This window comes from Talpa europaea (genome assembly GCF_964194135.1).
Source record: "Talpa europaea genome assembly, chromosome: 8".
NCBI classification, from domain to species: Eukaryota; Metazoa; Chordata; class Mammalia; order Eulipotyphla; family Talpidae; genus Talpa; species Talpa europaea.
The window spans coordinates 38,146,626-38,165,768 of NC_140075.1; the positions used below are offsets into that span (position 1 = coordinate 38,146,626).

The 19,143-nt window shown below is 38.6% G+C and overlaps 2 protein-coding genes across 3 annotated transcripts in view; one reads left to right on the forward strand and one right to left on the reverse strand.

Annotated features, from left to right (window-relative positions):
- SHC4 (SHC adaptor protein 4) overlaps positions 1-19,143 on the reverse strand; it is a gene marked incomplete at both ends in the record, with an annotated part of 122,747 nt that overhangs the window by 43,317 nt on the left and 60,287 nt on the right. For both annotated transcript variants that reach the window (XM_084240613.1, XM_084240612.1), the window contains 3 exons: positions 1,232-1,285; positions 10,685-10,804; positions 14,816-14,879. In XM_084240613.1, the coding sequence (XP_084096739.1) occupies positions 1,232-1,285; positions 10,685-10,804; positions 14,816-14,879 (238 nt within the window). The remainder of the gene's footprint in view (positions 1-1,231; positions 1,286-10,684; positions 10,805-14,815; positions 14,880-19,143) is intronic.
- Positions 4,290-5,257, forward strand: EID1 (EP300 interacting inhibitor of differentiation 1). The gene has a single exon (XM_084240532.1). The coding sequence runs from the start codon at positions 4,291-4,293 to the stop codon at positions 4,864-4,866; it is 576 nt and encodes a 191-aa protein (XP_084096658.1). The 5' UTR covers position 4,290; the 3' UTR covers positions 4,867-5,257.

The window sequence follows — 19,143 nt, forward strand, 5'->3', positions numbered from 1 at the left end:
AGCATTTAGGTATATATTTCCCACATAAAAAAGTGACACCAATACCCAAGGCAAGAACTTGCTTAAATACTTAGATGCCAGCAAACAAAGCAATGACAGAGTAACTTCACAACTTTTTTCCTTTTAAAGATAGATAATTATTTTTCTTTTTAAATATTTACATAGATGTTAAAATAAATCAAAACTTTGCAGAGACACCAGATTTTGTTCTTACACCCATTCCATGCCTCTCTTGGGTTTCTGGGTTACATGTCCTATCATTTATCCCCTAAATTGTAATCCTCAACTGGAAGAAACCAAATGTAGTAGACAGAAAAATAATCAACTATTAACTTGGAATTTGTGCCTTTTTCTGAAGTATATAATCTTTAGTAATAAATGCTTTGTAGAGAAAGCAATACATTCTCAGTAAGAACAAGGTCTACATATGCTCCCCATTTATTTCATTGAAGCTGTTGATGGCAATCATTTTGAAAATCATACTCTGCCCTTTTCTAGCCTTCCTACATTGACAGATATAAGGGGAGGGAGCAAAATCCTCCTTTTCCCTCTATTTAAACAGATGTTCTCCTTCAATCACAGACTCCCTAGCTTCAAAACTCACAGTTTTGTTTTGGTTTTTGTTCTGGTCCAGAAATGATGCAGCAGAGAATCAGGAAATGACCTTCCACTCTGCAAAGTGACCTGGAGACAGAGACCTAGCTCAGTCCCCACACACTTGATGGGAAATGAGCACCACTGGACTCTGGGTAAGGAGGAACTGTGAGTCCTCTCTTCCAGCCCAGCAGTCCCTCCAGGAGTTTCTGCCAACCTGGTTCCTCATAATTAGATGAGCTGCCTACTTTGACAGCCTCGCTGGTAAAAAGGCTTCCCTTCACATGTCAAATTCAAATGATTAGTAGTATCTGCCTGGAACTCTGCATTGAGAAGAAATCTGACACATGTATAATATGCTCATTTATCATAACTTTGACATTATCAACAAGAAACTGTTAAGATGATAATTTCATGACAAATAACAAAACAGAAGGGTATGAACTCATCCATTCATTCAGATATTTCAAAAATCAGTGAAAGGAAATATTTTATCAAAAAAAAAACTTGATTACCTGCTGCAGGTAGCTATTCACAAATTGTAGTAAGGTATTTGGAAAACACATGCAGTGGTGAATATGCTACACAGGGGAGTTTTTTTAACTCAGAAAAAGAACATTTATGAATCAATACTTACAGGATCCCCTCCAGAGGCAAATGAAATAGACTGCATGTGATGATTGGCAATAATCTGGAAAAGATAAGCATTTTTTAATATGTAAGATGCCAAAGTTAATTACTTCTTAGTCATACAATCTAAGGGTAACAGGCATGTATTTGTTCATTTGTGCCTGCTCAGCATGTTTTTGGAACCACTCTACCCACGTTCCATTATATTCTCATTTAGACCACGAGGTTCAGGTGGGTTTCACCCAAGTGGGTCTCTCACACTTAGTGTAAGAAATGCTAAGTTTCATCTCACTAACCCTCCATGATGCATATTACCAGCAATACCCAATTAGACACTGTATAGGGGAAAGGGACATTTGCAAGAGTACCTAAGTATGAAACTAGCAAGAATCATGTCAGGCCTTTTGGAAAACCTCATACAACACTATAAATAAGACCTGAACAAATATAAATCACCTTTATGGATGAGAAGAGAAATTGTAAAAATACCAATCATCTATAATTTGCATGCAATTCTCATTAAAATTCCACCAATATCATTCAGGGAACTTTGCATGCTGCTTCTAAAATTCACATGGACGAATAAATATGCAAAAAGAGCTAAAGCAATTTTTTAAAAAACAAAGAAACGAGATTTTTCTTATCGGGTGACTAGACAACGACATATTCAAGCTGTTTCTAAATTTTGTATGGAAGAACAAATGTGTGAGAAGCACTAAGGAAATTTTTTTAAGAATAGAGACAAGAGTTTCCTTATCAGCAGGACATAATTGTAAAACTCTAGAAATTCATAGAACACAAGCCTAAAAACAAACTCATGTTCACAGACTTTTAGTCTGTGATAAATGTGGTACCACAGCAGACAAAAGAAGTGAGTAGAGCTGACTAAATCAGCTCTTTCTCCAGCTCTCTGTAGTTCTCAAAAATATTGGGAGACAGATTTTTGAGGTAGGAAAATTCATCTCAATAGAAAGAAGATACACAGAAGAATACCTTAAATTTGATTACACAAAAATCCATTTTAAAACTTGTGTTAAGAGAAAGCACCCCCTGAAACAGGAAGGACACACAACAACAGGCTTGGAGACTATATTTGCAACATCTAAAACAAAGTATTCCCATGGCTTATAACCAGTAAGAAAAAAAAAAACAAAACAAAACAAAACCCAAAAGAAGACCTAAAAACTTTCAGAAGCAATAAAATGTTTGATAAACATTGAAAGATAATCTCCAGGAATTCAAGTCTATGGAAAATAAAACAGGATATCAATGAATTGATAAATTTGTTACAGTTCAACAAAATCATATGTGGGAAAGGTGTGGGTATTTTCAAAGTGTTGGTTAGAGCTTCCATATGTACAGCAACTTTAGAGAGCAATTTGATGGTATATACTAAAACCAAAGAATGCATGCTCACTATCTCACCTTTCACTTCTAGATATTTCCTGCAGAGAAACATTGCCATGTGTGGCTGCTCACTGACTGACAGCTTATAACATCAGAAACTCAGAAATGTGTTCATAGTTAGGTCAACTAGTGTATAAGCTATACAAATACTAGAGGGCTGTTTGACATGTTTTCTAAGTTGAATACAATTATGAGACAAAAAAAGAACCACAAAAGAATTTCCCAAGGAGAAATGCAAACCAAAACTACAACGAGATACCATCTTACACCAGTAAGAATGGCACATATTAAATAAACTAGCAACAACAAATGTTGGCAAGGTTGTGGAGAAAAAGGAACTCTCCTGCACTGTTGGTGGGAGTGCAAACTGGTCCAACCACTATGGAGAGCTGTGTGGAGATTTCTGGACCTACTAAACATAGAGCTTCCATATGATCCAGCAATTCCACTCCTAGGTATTTACCCAAAGGACACAGAAACATCAATTCCAAAGAGCACCTGCACCCCTATGTTTATAGCAGCACTATTTACAATAGCTAAGCTTTGGAAACAGCCCAAATGCCCAAAAATAGATGACTGGATCAAGAAGATGTGGTCCATATACACCATGGAATATTACTCAGCATTCAAAAAAGATAAACACATGCAATTTGCAGCAACATGGATGGCGCTGGAAGGGATCATGCTCAGCAAAACAAGCCAGAAAGAAAAAGAAAAATACCGGATGGTCTCACTCATAGCAGGAATCTAGAAAACTTAAATAAGGGACCAAGAAAAAGAATAACTATAAGAAAGAAAATATCAAAATCAACAAACAACTATGAACCAGAGACACACTATAGGGGGTGGGGGCGGTGAAAGGAGGGCTTGGGGTCAAAATAAGGGGGTTGTAATTGTAAGGGGCACATAAAAATAAAATTTAAATAAAAAAATAAAATAAAAAGAATTTCCCAAGGAGACAAAGGTCCCTACAAACTCAAACAAAAGGCCTTACAGGATGCACACCAAAGTGTAAAGTTGCCTCCTACGAAAAGAACTGGCACTCAGTATTTCATTATACTTTTATAAAAGAAGCCAGACAACACAGCCACTTGTGAATTGAACTCTCTTCAACGAGAAAAACTGAACAGATCCGCTGTGAACACGGTGATGTGTTGCTGGGGCTGTTGCGCACAGACAGATCTGGGGGTGCGGATGCGCACGTCTTTGGCGCGCAGCGAGCAAGTAGTTAAAAACCTCAGAGCAGACGCGATCGCCTCGGGTGTGGGAGAGGAGCAGCCCCAGGCGGAGGGCGAGGTGGGGGACGGAGAATCTGAAAAAGGGGGGGCTCGGGAGGGGGGCCCCGGCGTCCCTCCAGAGGCCAAGGAGCGCGTTTCCAAGCGCAGAGCATCCCCAGCCGCAGACCCGCTAAGGAAGGCGGGGACCCAGCCCCGCTCCTGCACAAACAGCGCACGACGTTGCAATTAATGGGAACCGAGCCCCCCCCAAAGCGAGGACCCCCCCCCACGGGGGTGCGCGCTCAGAGGGGGCGGTATCTGGGGGTCACACGCACGCACGAGGTTACGCAAGCCCGGGGCGCGCGCGCAGGCGCACAGCCGCTCGGCCGCGTAGCTCCCAGCCCGCTGCAAGCGACTTCCAGGAGGGCGAGCTCCCTGCACAATGTCGGAAATGAACGTGCTGTGCGAGCTGTACGAGGAGAGCAATGACCTGCAGATGGACGTGATGCCCGGGGACCTTGAGTTTCCGCAGATGGAGGTAGGCGGCGGCAGCCGGGAGCCGTCCCCGAGCCCGCCCCGCGCCGGGGCCCCGCCGCAGCTGGAGGAGGAAGGCCCCATGGAGGAGGAGGCCGTGCAGCCAATGGCGGAGCCTCAGGGGGGCCGAGGCCTTGCAAATCGGGCCAGTCCCGGGGAGCATGCAGGCCCGATCGCGGGCCCCGACTTCGAGAGCGAGGATGAGGGCGAGGAATTTGATGACTGGGAAGACGACTACGACTATCCAGAAGAGGAGCCGCTGAGTGGTGCGGGCTACAGGGTATCAGCGGCCCTGGAAGAGGCCAACAAGATGTTTCTGAGAACGTCCAGAGCCAGAGAGGCAGCTCTGGATGGCGGGTTTCAGATGCATTATGAGAAGACCCCGTTTGATCAGTTAGCTTTTATCGAAGAGCTGTTTTCGCTGATGGTTGTCAACCGTCTGACCGAGGAACTCGGCTGTGATGAGATCATTGACAGAGAGTAGTGAAATGCTGTTCAAAAAGAGGAGGAAACAGCTTGAGACAACCAACATTCCACTGTGTCTTGGGTTCATTCCAAATCGTTCCGTGCCAATGAGAAACTTGATCTTCAAAAACAAAAAAAAAAAATTTTTTTTTTTTTTATTTTGCAGAATGGAATAGGGCAGTGACTGCACCGTTGTGAAAAAGGATGAAAATTGTTGAAGAAAAAAGAAAAGAAAAGGGATTTGGGGACTGTTTTCAAGAATGTCCTGAAACACCAATGGCTTTGACTTTGTTGTTGATCCAGATTATTTTTTCCTTGCAGTGGGAAAAAAATCTTTCCTATTTCACTGTAAGAGTCGTGTTACAAGAATAAGCCACGATCAAGACAAACTGCCAGTAGAAGAGCCCACCGATGTTAATTGCGTAAGGAAAAGTAACATATCCAGTTTAAGACGTGCGCTATCTCTGCATTATTTGGACTGAAAGCCTGTTGAAAAAACTGAAGATTCCACTGTGATCTTTCCAAGTGGCTTTCGAAGGCTAAATTTTGAGTGTAAGATAAACTGAGTATTCTTCGTTATCCCAAAAGAATAAGCAAACCCAAAAAGAAATATGATCTTGTGTGCTTTATCTTAAAATGTGTTTCTAAGAGCATCTAAAATTTCATGTGTACTTGTATCTTAATCCTTTATAAAGCTACTATAATCTGTATTTTAAGAAAATTCATTGTGTTGACCATTTTTTAAGGTCAAAAATTAAGATGGTCTTAATAGAGTTTCAGATTTATGTAAAAGTACAAAGAAAACAAACTATGCCTCCCTTAGTAAGAGAAATTTTGTTTCACTTGCTATCTGTTTTTCATTTAACTTTACAGGCAAAAGACTGGTTGAACTTCATATGGTAAGAACTGTTAAGTGAAAATTGTCAAGTAAAAGGAAAGCCCTGTATTTGAAAAAGACTTTATGAACAATTATGCTGTCAACCTTCAAAGGTTTTAAAAGCTGCCCAGAAATGCCCCTCAGTGTCTGGTCTCCCTGTCTCCTCCTCTAATTAAGCTTGTTATTGGTTATGCACCAGCATTCAAGATAATAAAATTTCTTGTTCTGTGTATTTTGTTTGTTTGGCTGATAATATTGCATACCTACTTCCTCTACTACTTTTCTTTTTACAGTTGTGTTCCTGCAACCATTTTATTATTTAAATTTAACCACTGTTTATTAGGGAAGTGCCCCAGCATCAAATACTCAATTTACAAGTGAACTTGTGGAAATGAATCGTAATTCCTACAAGAGAATTTGCCAGTTTAAGAAAACCTGCCTTGTTTGTTCATGTTCCTGTGGTTACTTCATTAAAATGCTGTCAGATGGATGTGTCCAGTATATCAGCAGGTTTTATCAATAAAAGGATACCAGGTATTCCTGCTCCATTATGGCAGTAAAGAATACATCCCAAGCATCAGGACAACTCAGAGGCTTATTTATGTTATAGTCATCCATTTTAGGAAGGGGAATTCTTTTCTGCAAAATATGGGACTGACAAAGGATGATCATTACAGTTTGGTGGACAGGAAGAGAGAGTTGGGAGAAAGACTAAATAGGAGGTAAAAGGTTGGCACTTAACCATCCATCTTAATCCTATTGTCTCCCAGGCCTCACTTCTTTCATTGCACTTTCAAACCGCTTGCTGCTTCAGTCAAATGAAGGTGTGGATAGGTAATTAATTGCTTGTACGATGGGAATTAACAGTAACCTGGGGGGTAAGGGGTTATGGGAGGGAAAGGGACACTAGTGTGCAAAGAATTCACCGGTTACATTTACCTCCAAAGAGGCCACGCTCAGGAAAAAGGTCTACAAAGTGGTAGGTGTTACTCCTTTCTTTTTGGAACTGAGTAAGAGGAGGGCGGAAAACCACTCCTGTTGTCTTTGAAGCTCTTGAGAAAGACCTGGACTCTGCAACTGAATCGTCTCCCATTTGTTGGTCTTAAAAATAGTAACCTGGGAGACAACTGAAATTAAAGTCATTCTTTGCTGAAGACAGAAAATGGTAACACTTTAACACCTCGTTCAGGGCTATGAAATCACGTGTACTTCTTTTAAATGGTAAAGTTATCAGTGGGCTCCATTACTTACTAACTCTCTAACTCGGCCTCAGGGTCATGAACTTAAACAGGGATAATACATTGTGAGAATTAAATGAAGATGTACCTATATATCTCTATATGGATAGATAAAGAGGATTCCTGGAGAAAGCCTGATCCTGATTTTGTAATGGGTGAGAGTGTGGAGTGGGAAGAGGGAATTTAAAGATGCTTATGAGCACTTAGTGTGAGGCTGTCCTAAGGACACAGCTGTTTGATTCATGCTTATAATTTTAATTTCTTAAAATGAAGACCATCTCAGGCTTCCCTGGTGGCACAAGGGGTTAAGGCGCAACCTATGAAGCTGTCTGCAGCCACTGCAGCAAGAGTTTCATCCCCGGCCAGGGAGCTACCCAGGCACAGCAGACCTCTCCTGACTTGCCCGCTGCTCCTCTCAGCATTGTATTTCAGTCAACCTGCCTGTTCTGTTCCCCACTCTGTCTCTGGTGAATCCTCTCACTCCCCACACCTCTGGCTTGTACCCCAGTTCTTGTACACATAAATCTTTTTTAAAAAAGGACTTCTCATCCAGAAAGAGCCCCAAAACTCCCAGATTTCTTTTTTTTTTCCCCAAAAGTGAAAGATCTGGCAGTCCAAGAGCTCTAGTAACAAAGGAGAAAGTATTTGATTCACCTTTACATCAGGAAAGTGTCCTTTCTGCCACATTCACTAGTGTTGTCTCCCCAAATATAGGCCAGGTAACACTATTTATCACTATACTTGCACCACTATTTTTTCTGGTACCTGGACAGTTGAAATCATTAACTGCCTGGCCTCTAGCTAGTTGAACTTGTCTCTCCTCAGGGAGATTTAAGAATGTCTCCCTGTTTGCCAGGTTTACCTTCTTTATCTCTCTATTACCCTGCTCAATTTTAGTTGCTGTTAGACTTGGTGGCAGGACTATAGAAACAAACTAAGATGAACATTTTTACTTAAACCTCTAAAAGGCTATATTAAAAGAATGTCAAGCAAGTCTGTTGTTTGAATTTTTTTTACAGGGATGTACCAAAGCCCATGTGATTTTCCAAAGTGCATGTTTCCTGTGTCAAAATATAGTAAGTTTTAAAAACTGCAAGCATTATGTGTTTGATACAATTTTTTTTTCTGAGGTTCTCTGACATTTACTAGGGGTGAATGGTTACATTCTTGATGTTCTCGGTGATTGAAGACAAATGTGAACCATCTGACCCATAAATGCCCTTTGATTTAGGAATGTGTCTATAAACTTGAATCTGTTTTATATTTTCAGTCCAAAGTATAATTTAGAGGTTAAAATAGCGAGAAGGCATCAGCATTTTTTGTATGTGTCTTAGAAATTCAAAGTAGAACTTTCTTTAAAGGATTTAAAAAATCCTTTTGTCATGCTACATCCATAAGTCACTGCTCTGTTGCCTTCATCCCTTGGACATGTTAGTTGCCTTTTTGATGGACTGTTTATGTTTTTTGAATTGAAGTATCCAGATGCACATCTTTTCTTACCTGTATACCCCATCCTTTATTTCCCCCAGGTTTTGGTCCCCACTCTAGTAATAGGCTAACCACAATCCCATTCCCTGCCACCCAGTGCAGAAAAATTATTAGTCTCTCCCAAAGGTGCCTCATTGCTACAACTACAGAAGCAGAAATCACACATGCCCACTGCTTAAAATTATAGGTGGCAACACCACCAATAGTCACAGTGGTCTGAAAAAGGTCGTGAAGGCAAAGAAGTGCTGAAAATAAACTAGGTCCCCTACCACACACACCACAACTTGTTTCTTACTGAATTCCCATTCATTCCTGTCACCTCTTGGAAAGAGTCATATTAAAAATTGTCTGCTAGACAATTATAAATCAGAGACATCCTGCAGGGGAGGAGGAGGGAGAGGGATGAGAGGGAGGGAGGGAGGAGCACAGAGGACTGTGTTGATGGTGCACGGGTGCCTTGGGAAGTGAATTCTATGGAGATGCAATCTGAGGGGGTAGGGGGAAGCAAATATTGTTTAAAAAAATAAAAATAAAAATAAATTAATTTTAAAAATCAATTTAAAAAATTGTCTGTTAGATTCTACACATAGTCGTATGACTTGATGGCTCTAGCTTTGTCTACCTTTCCTCCCCTATAAGACTTTGAGACGATTCAAGGGCCCCTATACTCAATGAGATCTCATAGCTGAAAGCATTGCACATCCCTGATACCATAAATGAGAGTGAAAACTAAACATAAACTTTACATCTATTGATGTCTTACGGGCACATCATCTGAAAGACTGAATGACTGTTCCACCAAGCTATGTGCATCTTCCCTATACAGCCCCAAATGTTCTGCTGTCATTATACCAATGATATCACCTCTTTGGAGAACCAGTCAGGACACAATTAGACAGGAATCTATTTTGAACAGTTTCATATTAAGCATGTTCCTCTATAGTGTTTTATACTACTGTGTAAATAATGTTTTATTCTGCTTTTGATCTTAGAAAATAAAGCATCTCTCAAAACCATAAGTGAATTTTGGGGGCAATAAATAGAAGTCAAAATGTATATGAGTACAATTACATGTAACTAAAAATTTTATAATTGTATATATTATAATATGCTTTCACTATTAAGTACTGAGTCTACGGAAAAAGAAATGATTGAGAAGTCTGTGAGAAGAAATGATCGAGTGAATAGTAATAATAAGTACCATGTGCAGGATACTGTAATGATAATTCATGATCTCATATAATCTTCTAAACAGTCCCAGGAAATATATACTATGGCTAAATCCATTCCCTGTGAAAATCTAGGAATAAGTACTATAATCCTCATTTCATTGAGGAGGAAAATTGAAGCTCAGAGTAATAAAATAACCTGCATGTTAGTGGCAAAGCCAGGATTTCAACCTCTTTTTGACCTCAGATCCTCTTAGTGTTTTGTCACTGCATTAAACTTTCCCTGAGTCCATAAGCCACAGTACTCCATATAGCAGAACCTTCAGTTCACAAACCTCAAATAACAACATCTTAACACACACAAATAAACTGACATAAGGAATTTAGTTTAAAGAATAAAAGTCAAGTGCAAAAGAGTATCCCAGTTTAAGGTACACATTTAGCTCAATGCTTATACATCTTTAATATCTGCTTCAGCAATGCTGTTGTTTGATAAATAAGGCTCACCATGAAAATTCAGGTATACCACACTATCACAAGTCATCAAAAAGAAAAAATATGTATATTTATGGTATCATTTTAGAAAACCTTTCAACCTCAAGGATTAGAAGAAAATATTTTTTGCTTAAATTTCAGTTAGCTAAGAACATTAACCCTAACGGCACCCTTCCCCTGTGTCCTTCATCTGCACCCCCAAGTCCAACATACAGTCTGTCAGTTCTGGTAATGATATTGCTTTCCATTTGGGGAGGGTAAAGGAGAGTAGTCAATGACTGACTCAAGGATGTGTATGCCAAATAGTATTTATTATGTTCTTTGCACCTTAGTTCTTATCCCAAAACCAATTAGGTAGGGACAAGAGTGCCCCCAATTGAATATCTCAATGATCAGTTGAAATGCTGTTGTAATAATTACTGTTATGCATGAATTCTTGGCAGAATTTTTCCCTATCTCTTTTTAAATTACAGAGGCAAGCTGTCTGAAACATTATTCTCCTTATTATGTGTAGGATCCTGTAGAAAAATAGATAACAAGTCAAACTATAAATGACATTTGTGATCTTACCTGTTGGTTGTCGAGATTCATCAATGTGAGGCTGCAGGTTGAGATGATCAGTTTTATATTCATTCCCGAAAACTGCAGATTACTTTTGCCAAGAACTGTTGATTGGAACTTAACTGGAGGCTTTAAAAATAACAAAACAACACTCTTAGGTTATGGTTTTTGTTACAGAATGAATGGTTATGCTTTTTAAAGGGGCCACTGCCCATATTCTTCCTCTCTGTTTTACTTCACATAAATCAAATGAAATGGAATTATTTTTAATAAAATGTTCTTAATTGGAATGCAGTAAGTTCTTTAGTAAACAATAAAATTTGAGCCCTTAAAACTTTTCTCAGACAGTCCTTCTCCCCAAGTGTTGGGGACAGGCTTTATATAAAAGGAATTCCAGTGAGGGTTTGGACTAGATGAACTCTCAAGTTCTTTTAAGCAGCACAATCCTTTTTTTTAAAGGTTGTTATCTAGATTTATCTTGACAAATTAAGAAAATATGAAAAAGACAACATACCAGAATGTTTGATACACAAGAAAAACAGTGCTAAAAAGGATACTTTTTAGCTATAAATGCTTACATTAAAAAAGAATGATCTCAAATCAACAGTATAACTTTCCAACTTATAACAACTTTAAAACTGTAGAACAAACTAAACCCAAAACTAGCAGAGAAGGAAGCAGTAAAGATTAAAACAGAGATAAATAATACAGAGACTAGGAAAACAAGAGAAAATCAACTAAGCCAACGCTGATTCTTTAAAAAAACAAAAAACCAATAAAATTGGCGAACTTTTAGCTAGCTAGAACAAGAAAAATAAAGAAGACTCAAATTACAAATGTCAGAAATGAAAGTGAGGATATTACTCTGTATTCAACAGAAAGAATTTTAACAGTACTGGGGACAATTGTAGATCAACAAATTGGATTCCTCTAGATGAAATGACAAATTCCTAGAAACAGAAACCCTTCCAACACTAAATCACAAAGAAATAGAAAATATGGGTGGACCTAAAACTAGTTAAAATAAAAAACAAAAAACAAAGAAAGCTATAAAATAATATGTTGTGTTGATAAGGATGTGGAAAAATTGAGACCTGTGCCTGTGCACTCTTGGTAGGAATGCACAATAGTACAACCATTGTGAAAAATAGTAATGTAGCTCCTCAAAAAAATTAAAAATAGGGTTACCATATGATCCAGAAATTGCACTTCTTGTGGTATATCACAATGAACTGGAAGCAGGAACCCAAACAGATATTTGCACATCCATGTTCATAGCAGCATTATTTACAATTGCTAAAACTTGGAAGTAACCCAAATGCCCATCGACAGATGAATGGATAAGCACAATGGGATATTATTCAGTCTTCGGAAGGAAGGAACTCTGATAAATGCTAAGTATGAGTTTATCTTTTTTGATTGCTGAGTAATATTCCACATCTTCTTGATCCAGTCATCTATTTTTGGGCATTTGGATTGTTTCCATAGCTTACCTATTATAAAAAGTGCTGCAATAAACATAGGGGTGCAGGTATCCTTTTGAATTAATGTTTTTATGTCCTTTGAGTAGATTCCCAGGAGTAGAATTGCTGGATCGCATGGAAGCTCCATTTTCAGTAGTTTGAGGAACCTCCACACAACTCTCCATAGTGGTTGGACCAGTTTGCACTCCCACCAACAGTGCAGGAAAGTTCCTTTTCCTCCACATCCTCGCCAACATTTGTTGTTGCCAGTTTTTTTAATATGTGCCATTCTCAATGGTGTAATATGGTATCTCAGTGTGGTTTTGATTTGCATTTCCCTGATGACAACAGATGTTGAACATTTTTTCATATGCCTGTTGGCCATTTGCATTTCCTCTTGCAGAAATGTCTTTTTAGCTCTTCTGCCCATTTTTTGACTGCATTGTTTACTCTGTTTTTGTTGAGTCACAGCAACATGGTTGGAGCTGGAAGGGATTATGCTCAGGGAAATAAGCCAGAAGGAATAAGAACAATATCGGATGGTTTCACTTATAGGAGGAATGTAGAGGAAATAAATAAGGGATCAGGAAAAAAAGTAATTATAATAAATTAAAAAATCAAAATCAACAGGCAACTATAAATCAGAGACATTCTACAGGGGAGGACAAGGGAGAAGGATCAAAAAGGGGTGGGCAAGAAGAGCACAAAGGACTATGGTGATGAGAGTTGGTGAGTTGGTGGTGAGACTCTCACGGGGACTACACCTGAGAGAAGAAAGCCTATAGTGTACAAAAATGAAGAATGAGGTAAAATACATATAAAATTAAAAAAAGGTAAAGAGACTATGATTTAAAAAAATAAATGAATGAATGAATAAATAAATTTACATCTGTCATATGAAACATCAATAAATAAATGCTAAGCATGGATGAACCTTGAGGACATATTACAAAGTCAAATACACCAATCTCAAAAAGATGAATATTGTATGATTTCACTTATACGACTTACTTAGAGTAGTCAAAATCACAGAAACTGAAAGTTTCTATGTTGTCAGAGAATAGAGAGAGAAAGGGGAGAACTATTGTTGAATGAGATAGAGTTTCCATTTTGCAAACATGAAAAGAATTCTGGGGATGGATGGTGGTGATGGTTGCACAGCAACATGAATGCATTTAATATCACTGCACTGCCCACTTAAAAAGGGTTAGGCTAGTAAGTCTTATGTTATGTGCATTTTACCACAATTTTTTTTTAAATTGGGTGAGGAAAGAGTATAAATATTGAGTGCTTAGAAGTATCTTTGAATGAATGAAGTACTCAATAAATGCTATCAAAAGAAATTATCTCAAAAATTCCTTTTTTTTCTATATAAGTATATTCTTTAGAATAGCAATAGTTTCATTTGTTTGATTTTCTTTTGTTTTTGAGGCATGGACTCATTCTGAAATGCGTCTGTTCATTGGAATCAGCCCTCTTCTGGGACTCACTCAGTTTGAAGCATCCTATTCTCAGAGGTGTGAGGTGCAGAAGGAGGCTAGCGGCTGAGGTTCTGTTAGTGAAACTATCTTAGGGGGTTCTAATAGAATTCAAAGACATTGATCAGAGTTTTTTATACCATGAGGCTCATCTGAGTCATTGGATGACATTGAGCTCAGCCCTATGCAAAATGATGAATGGAAAGAAGTGAGGCAGGGTGGTATGGAAATAGAGCACTAAGCTGGGAATTTGAAAACCTGGCTCAGACAACTGCTTCTGACCTTGATCTTCCTAGTGATTTAAGGCAAAGCCCATGTCTTTTCTGAGTTGCAGTTTGGTAGCTGGCGAGACGAAATTGATGGGCTGGGAGAGCTCTAAAAATTCCTTTCCTCTTAAACATTCTACAATCCTATAATTTATATTGTTACTTTAAAAGCCTTTGCACCTCTACTTTGCATTCGTCTAGGTAACTAAACATTCTAGGATTGATAGTTTAATAGTCGTAATGTTAACTACCACCCCCACTGAATATTTAAACTACTCCAGACACTGTTAGGTATTTTGTAGATGTCATTTCATTTAATTGTTACGTGACTCTATAAAGTAAGTGCCATTTTCCCTCATTTTATAGATGGGAAAATCAAGGACCCAAAAGGTGAAGTCATTTGTCCATGATCACACCATCAGTAGGTGGCAGAGGCAGGATTTAAATTCAAGTGTATCTAACATCAAAAGTTGTACTTTCTTTCAGAGTGAAAAGTACCAGCACCCATATTTCCATCTGAAAATAGGTCAAGGAGTCAAAAAGTCTAAATGTTAAAATGCAGAATATAAAATAGCGAAAGGGGAAAGACACCACACTTGTCATCTGATGCAATGATTTAATTTTCAAGGAACAAGAACAGTCTCATAGAGATGAGATACCATGTCACAAAGTGAGAAAAAATTTGGAACCCCAATTCTGACTTGCAGCCAGATGCTTTCCCCACTCTGTCCCTTTAAGCATCAGTATTTCAGACAGTGTCAGGCAAGTCAGAATACCCTGAGGGACAAGAACAAGATTGAATAAAGCTCTGCTACCATGCCAACGGCCATTCTGGACCCGATGCCCTGTGCTAGAATGAACTAACAACTATTTTTATGTTCTCTTTCCTATATTTAGGAAAAAAGAAAAGAAGGAAACCACACCAATATTTACCTTTCGCTTTTTAATGGTTCTGGTGGCCCCAGGGACAGCATCACACAGGCGACTTATTGCTTCCCTACAGAACAAAAACCATATAAATAAAGTCTTAGTGTACTAACCAGCAAGCAGCAAATGCTCGATAATGTTAACAAGTATTATGACTAATATGTACACACAGGACAGAGAGTCTGACATTAATGACCTTCCGCCCAGCTGCACAAATCACTGAGATGTATCCTGCAGTTCAAGCCCAGTAACTCCCTAATACTGAGAAATTGCTTCACAATCAGGAGTCCAGCTATTCACGTTCCTCATCTCTTTTCTTGCCTTGAATTTTCAAGTTAAGTTTTTTTGTGTGTTGTTGACTTTAACAATGGAGGGACAGAACGTTATTGTCTGGGAAGACTTCATAGCTTTACCTTTAGCAAAATCCTTTCTCTGTTATGAATAAAAAGCACCATAGTATCTCAGCACGAAAGACAATTAAATACAAAGCAACTGGGCACCAGAGGAAGTTTAAAAGGATCAGGAGAGAATTGAAGTTCAAGGTGGTCTCAAATGGAGCCTTATTGACTAAGTTACTGCTAGAAGCCATTGAGCTTTCATGTAATTTCACAGAAGAAAAGCAAATCAATAACAAATTTCCTTCTTTGCTTATTTTTCTGCCCTTACTATATATTGCACTTCCTGAGAGAAAGGCACCACTAAAATAAGTAGTTGCGCCTTAATGGAAGTGGTGAATGAACTGGCGCCCTCCTCTTCAGAAATGCAGTTATAACTAAGAGCTTTTGTCTCTGGGACTCTGAGCCTTCCTAACCCCCCTCAAGCTTTCACTCAGTGTAATCTGAGCCTCCCCCTTGTGGCTTTCAACACATATATTAAACTTTTCACAAAGCAAATGGAAATCTTGAAATTCTTTCCCAGATCCCTTGGAGATTATTGTTTAAATTGGTAAATTGTATTAACACACACATACACATGCACACATGCACACTTGCAACATGGTATTAAGGTTTATATATGTTTGTGTGTGTGTGTGTGTGTGTGTGTGTGTGTAGTACTTCATGCAAGTATTTTCTGAGATTTTTTTTTTTTTGATTCCAAAAAGTAGAGCAATGCAGCCCCATCAAAGAATAAATAAATAAATAAATAAATTTTCTCTATAAATAAATTATATATATAGTAGTACTGACCAATGTTCTCAGTGTTCTTCTAGAAGACACTTTAAAAGATAAGTAGAATTACCAAAGATTTTAGGCATCATTTTGGATTTTTGACATATGTTTTAGGTGGTCAGATTCCCATTTTTGTAGATAAATCAAACTCTTCTCCAAGGTATTAGCTTGAACAATTTTTGCATTAGTACCTGCATCCAAAGCTTTTTGGCTTATCATATTTCCTCTGAATTTCATGCTGTGTTTCTCTAGGATGTCAACTTTTATGTCTCTAGTCAAACAGAGAGATGGCACAGAGCGTTGGGCTCTTTCATTTGTACAGTTGACTGATATCTTGCATCATCTTAATGATTATTCAATAGATAATGAGATTTATATTAATGATCCAAATTGGCCTTTGGTGCAGCTCACATAACTAGTCCAGCTACCCAGCTATGTTGCTGGTATTTAAGAAAGAAGTATTTGTAAGAAAGGTATTATCAGACCCTTAACTCCATGAAAGCCCACTGGGGCACTTTTGTGTGGTGAGCTCGCAATTAACATTTGGAAATGCCAAAGGAGGGCATTGATGCTGACAAGTATGATGACAGTTATTATTAGGAGTTGTTATTTTTTATATAGCACTTCGTAATTTGGGGAAGTATCTCATTGGTTTCTTGCTTCTTAGACCAGCTGTCAGAGTCCTCTAACAAAAGTAAGGTGAGGGCCTCCCCGGTGGCGCAGCGGTTGAGCGCTGGGTTGCGAAGCTGCCCGCGGCCTCTGCGGCGCCAGTTCGATCCCCGGCTGCTCCCCGGCCACCGGAGAAGGGTCCCACATGGCGCTCAGACCTCTCCTGCCGCCCGCTGCTCCCCTCAGCAGTGTACTTCGGTCCTTCTGCCTGCTCTGCTCCCCGCTCTGGCTCTGGTGAATTCTCTCACCCTCCCGCGCTTCTGACTGTACCCAGTGCTTGTATAAACAAAACAAACAAATATAAAATAAATAAATAAATAAAACATGCCTCTATTAAAAAAAAAAAAAAAAAAAGTAAGGTGAGTTTGAATGAAAGGGAAAGCTTTATAGGATGAGCACCTCGAGCATGAACAGTCCCATTAGAGTTTGGAAATTCCAGACAGAAGGAAAAGCATGCACAAAAACACCAAAACTTAACGTATGATATGAGGGGAACTACAAACACTTTGATATTGTTGGAGTTGAAGAGCTGTAGAATAAGAATACAGTAGAATAAGCGCTCAGAGATGGGATTCAAGTCTGAAACCTTTGTTGTGTAAAGGACCAGATTGTGCATATTTTAGACTTTGCTCTGTTGCAACTGCTCAACTCTGCCATTGTCACGGGTAAACAGTCATAGACTATATATAGGATCATAGCTGGGTTCATATAAAGGATCATAGCTGGGTTCCAGTAAAACTCTATTTCTAAAAACAGGCAACTGGTCTATTTGGCCCAAGGGCTGTAGTTTGCCAACTCCTAGATTGGTTAATTTCACACAAAAGGAGATAGAAATGGTTCAGTTTTAAAAAACAGGAAAATGTTCACATTCATTAGATTTTTTTAAATTTAAAATTAAAGCACCTACAAGATATTTCACATACAATAAATCAGAAAAACAAAATTACAAAATACAGTATGGGGAATGATGAAAATTATTTCACTTCAGGTAAATTCATCCATTTTGGGGGTAAGTAACACAATCTTCCAGTGAACAATTTGATAGAGGATGACAAATGCAATAAAATAAATTAAAGCTTTTGATAAGGGAGGGAGAATTTGTAACAGAATAGCTCAAGACATATAAAAAAAAGAAACACTTCTTTTAAGGTAAAAAAAACAAAGTTTGTGATATAGCTATAAAACATATCAGCTTAAGCAGTGCCATTTGGGATGGTAAGGATAAAGACTATCTAAATATGAAGGATGGATCTATATAAATTAGTTGTGGGGGAAGCAGAACTTGGAATATACACATATTAGTAGCAGCTATGTAATTAATTCTGTATAAATAATGATATAAAGAGATTATAAACAGTAATTTAGTATTGGTGTGTCTCTGTGTGTGGCTGTTTCCTTTTTTTTATCCAATTGATGTAAACAATGAGATGTTTTGCTTTCACTGGGCAGTTGATTGCACAAATAATCTTTTTAAATGTTCACAAGAAAGTAAAGTAAGTTTTCTCAGCAGGAGTTTTGCTCCAGTGCTGCATCAAAATGTCCCAATGGAGAGTGACACAGACTTCCCAGCTTTTGCCAACACCCACAGAGAGGTGGGACACTGTTCTTACTTCTGGTAATAATGGGCAGCTGGCCACATTTCTTTCTTCTTTTTTAAATTAACTTATTTATTTTCTTACATCTTTGTTATTTTTTGCACAGTATTTGATGTCTCCCCTCAGGTGTAGTCCCTGTGGTTCTCTCACCACATCACTCTTGAACCATCACCATTGTCCTTTGTGCTCTTCCTGCCCATGTTTTGATCCCTTCTCTCCACCTCCCCTGCTGGATGCCTCAGATCTATGGTCAGCTTGCAAGTTTTGTCTTTTTCCTGACCCTTTGTTTGATTTCTCTATATTAAACATATAAGTGAAACCACCCAATATTTCTCTTTTTCCTTCTGACTTGTTTCTCTTTCTTTCTTCTTTATTTCTTCCTCTATTCCTGCCCCAGCCTGGCCTTTAACGCCTCCATCTAAATCCAGATTTATCTTTTTCAGTTTATTTGGTAGACTTGCCCATTTTCATTCCCTGGAATTGCTTAAAGAAGAAAATTCTTGGCTTTAGCAATACTTTCACTTTAGAAATTCCTGCCTTTAGAAGGCTGTCCAGGCTATTACAGGGCCTGGGTTCTGACAAAGGAGCAGCTCCTATTTCATAGTCACACCCGCAGAAAACACCTTATGCTCATCATCTCATTGACTTAACAATCTCAAGGCAGGTGTTATACCCCCATCTTATAAATGAGGAAACTAAACTTTAGAGAATTTAAATAATGCATGGACAGAACAGCCTGCATACTCAGGTCTGACTGCAACACTCTCCCAGGGGGGACCACATTGCCAGGTGCATGAAAAGGAGGGACACCCAGGCTCCAGGGACTGTGGGAAATAGTATATTGTTAGTTTAAAAACAAAGATTTATTTTTATTTATTTATGCATAGAAGAACTGGGGTAT

Bases quoted from the DNA above. Each gene is read 5' to 3' on its own strand.
- EID1 (XM_084240532.1), top strand. From the start codon at position 4,291: ATGTCGGAAATGAACGTGCTGTGCGAGCTGTACGAGGAGAGCAATGAC.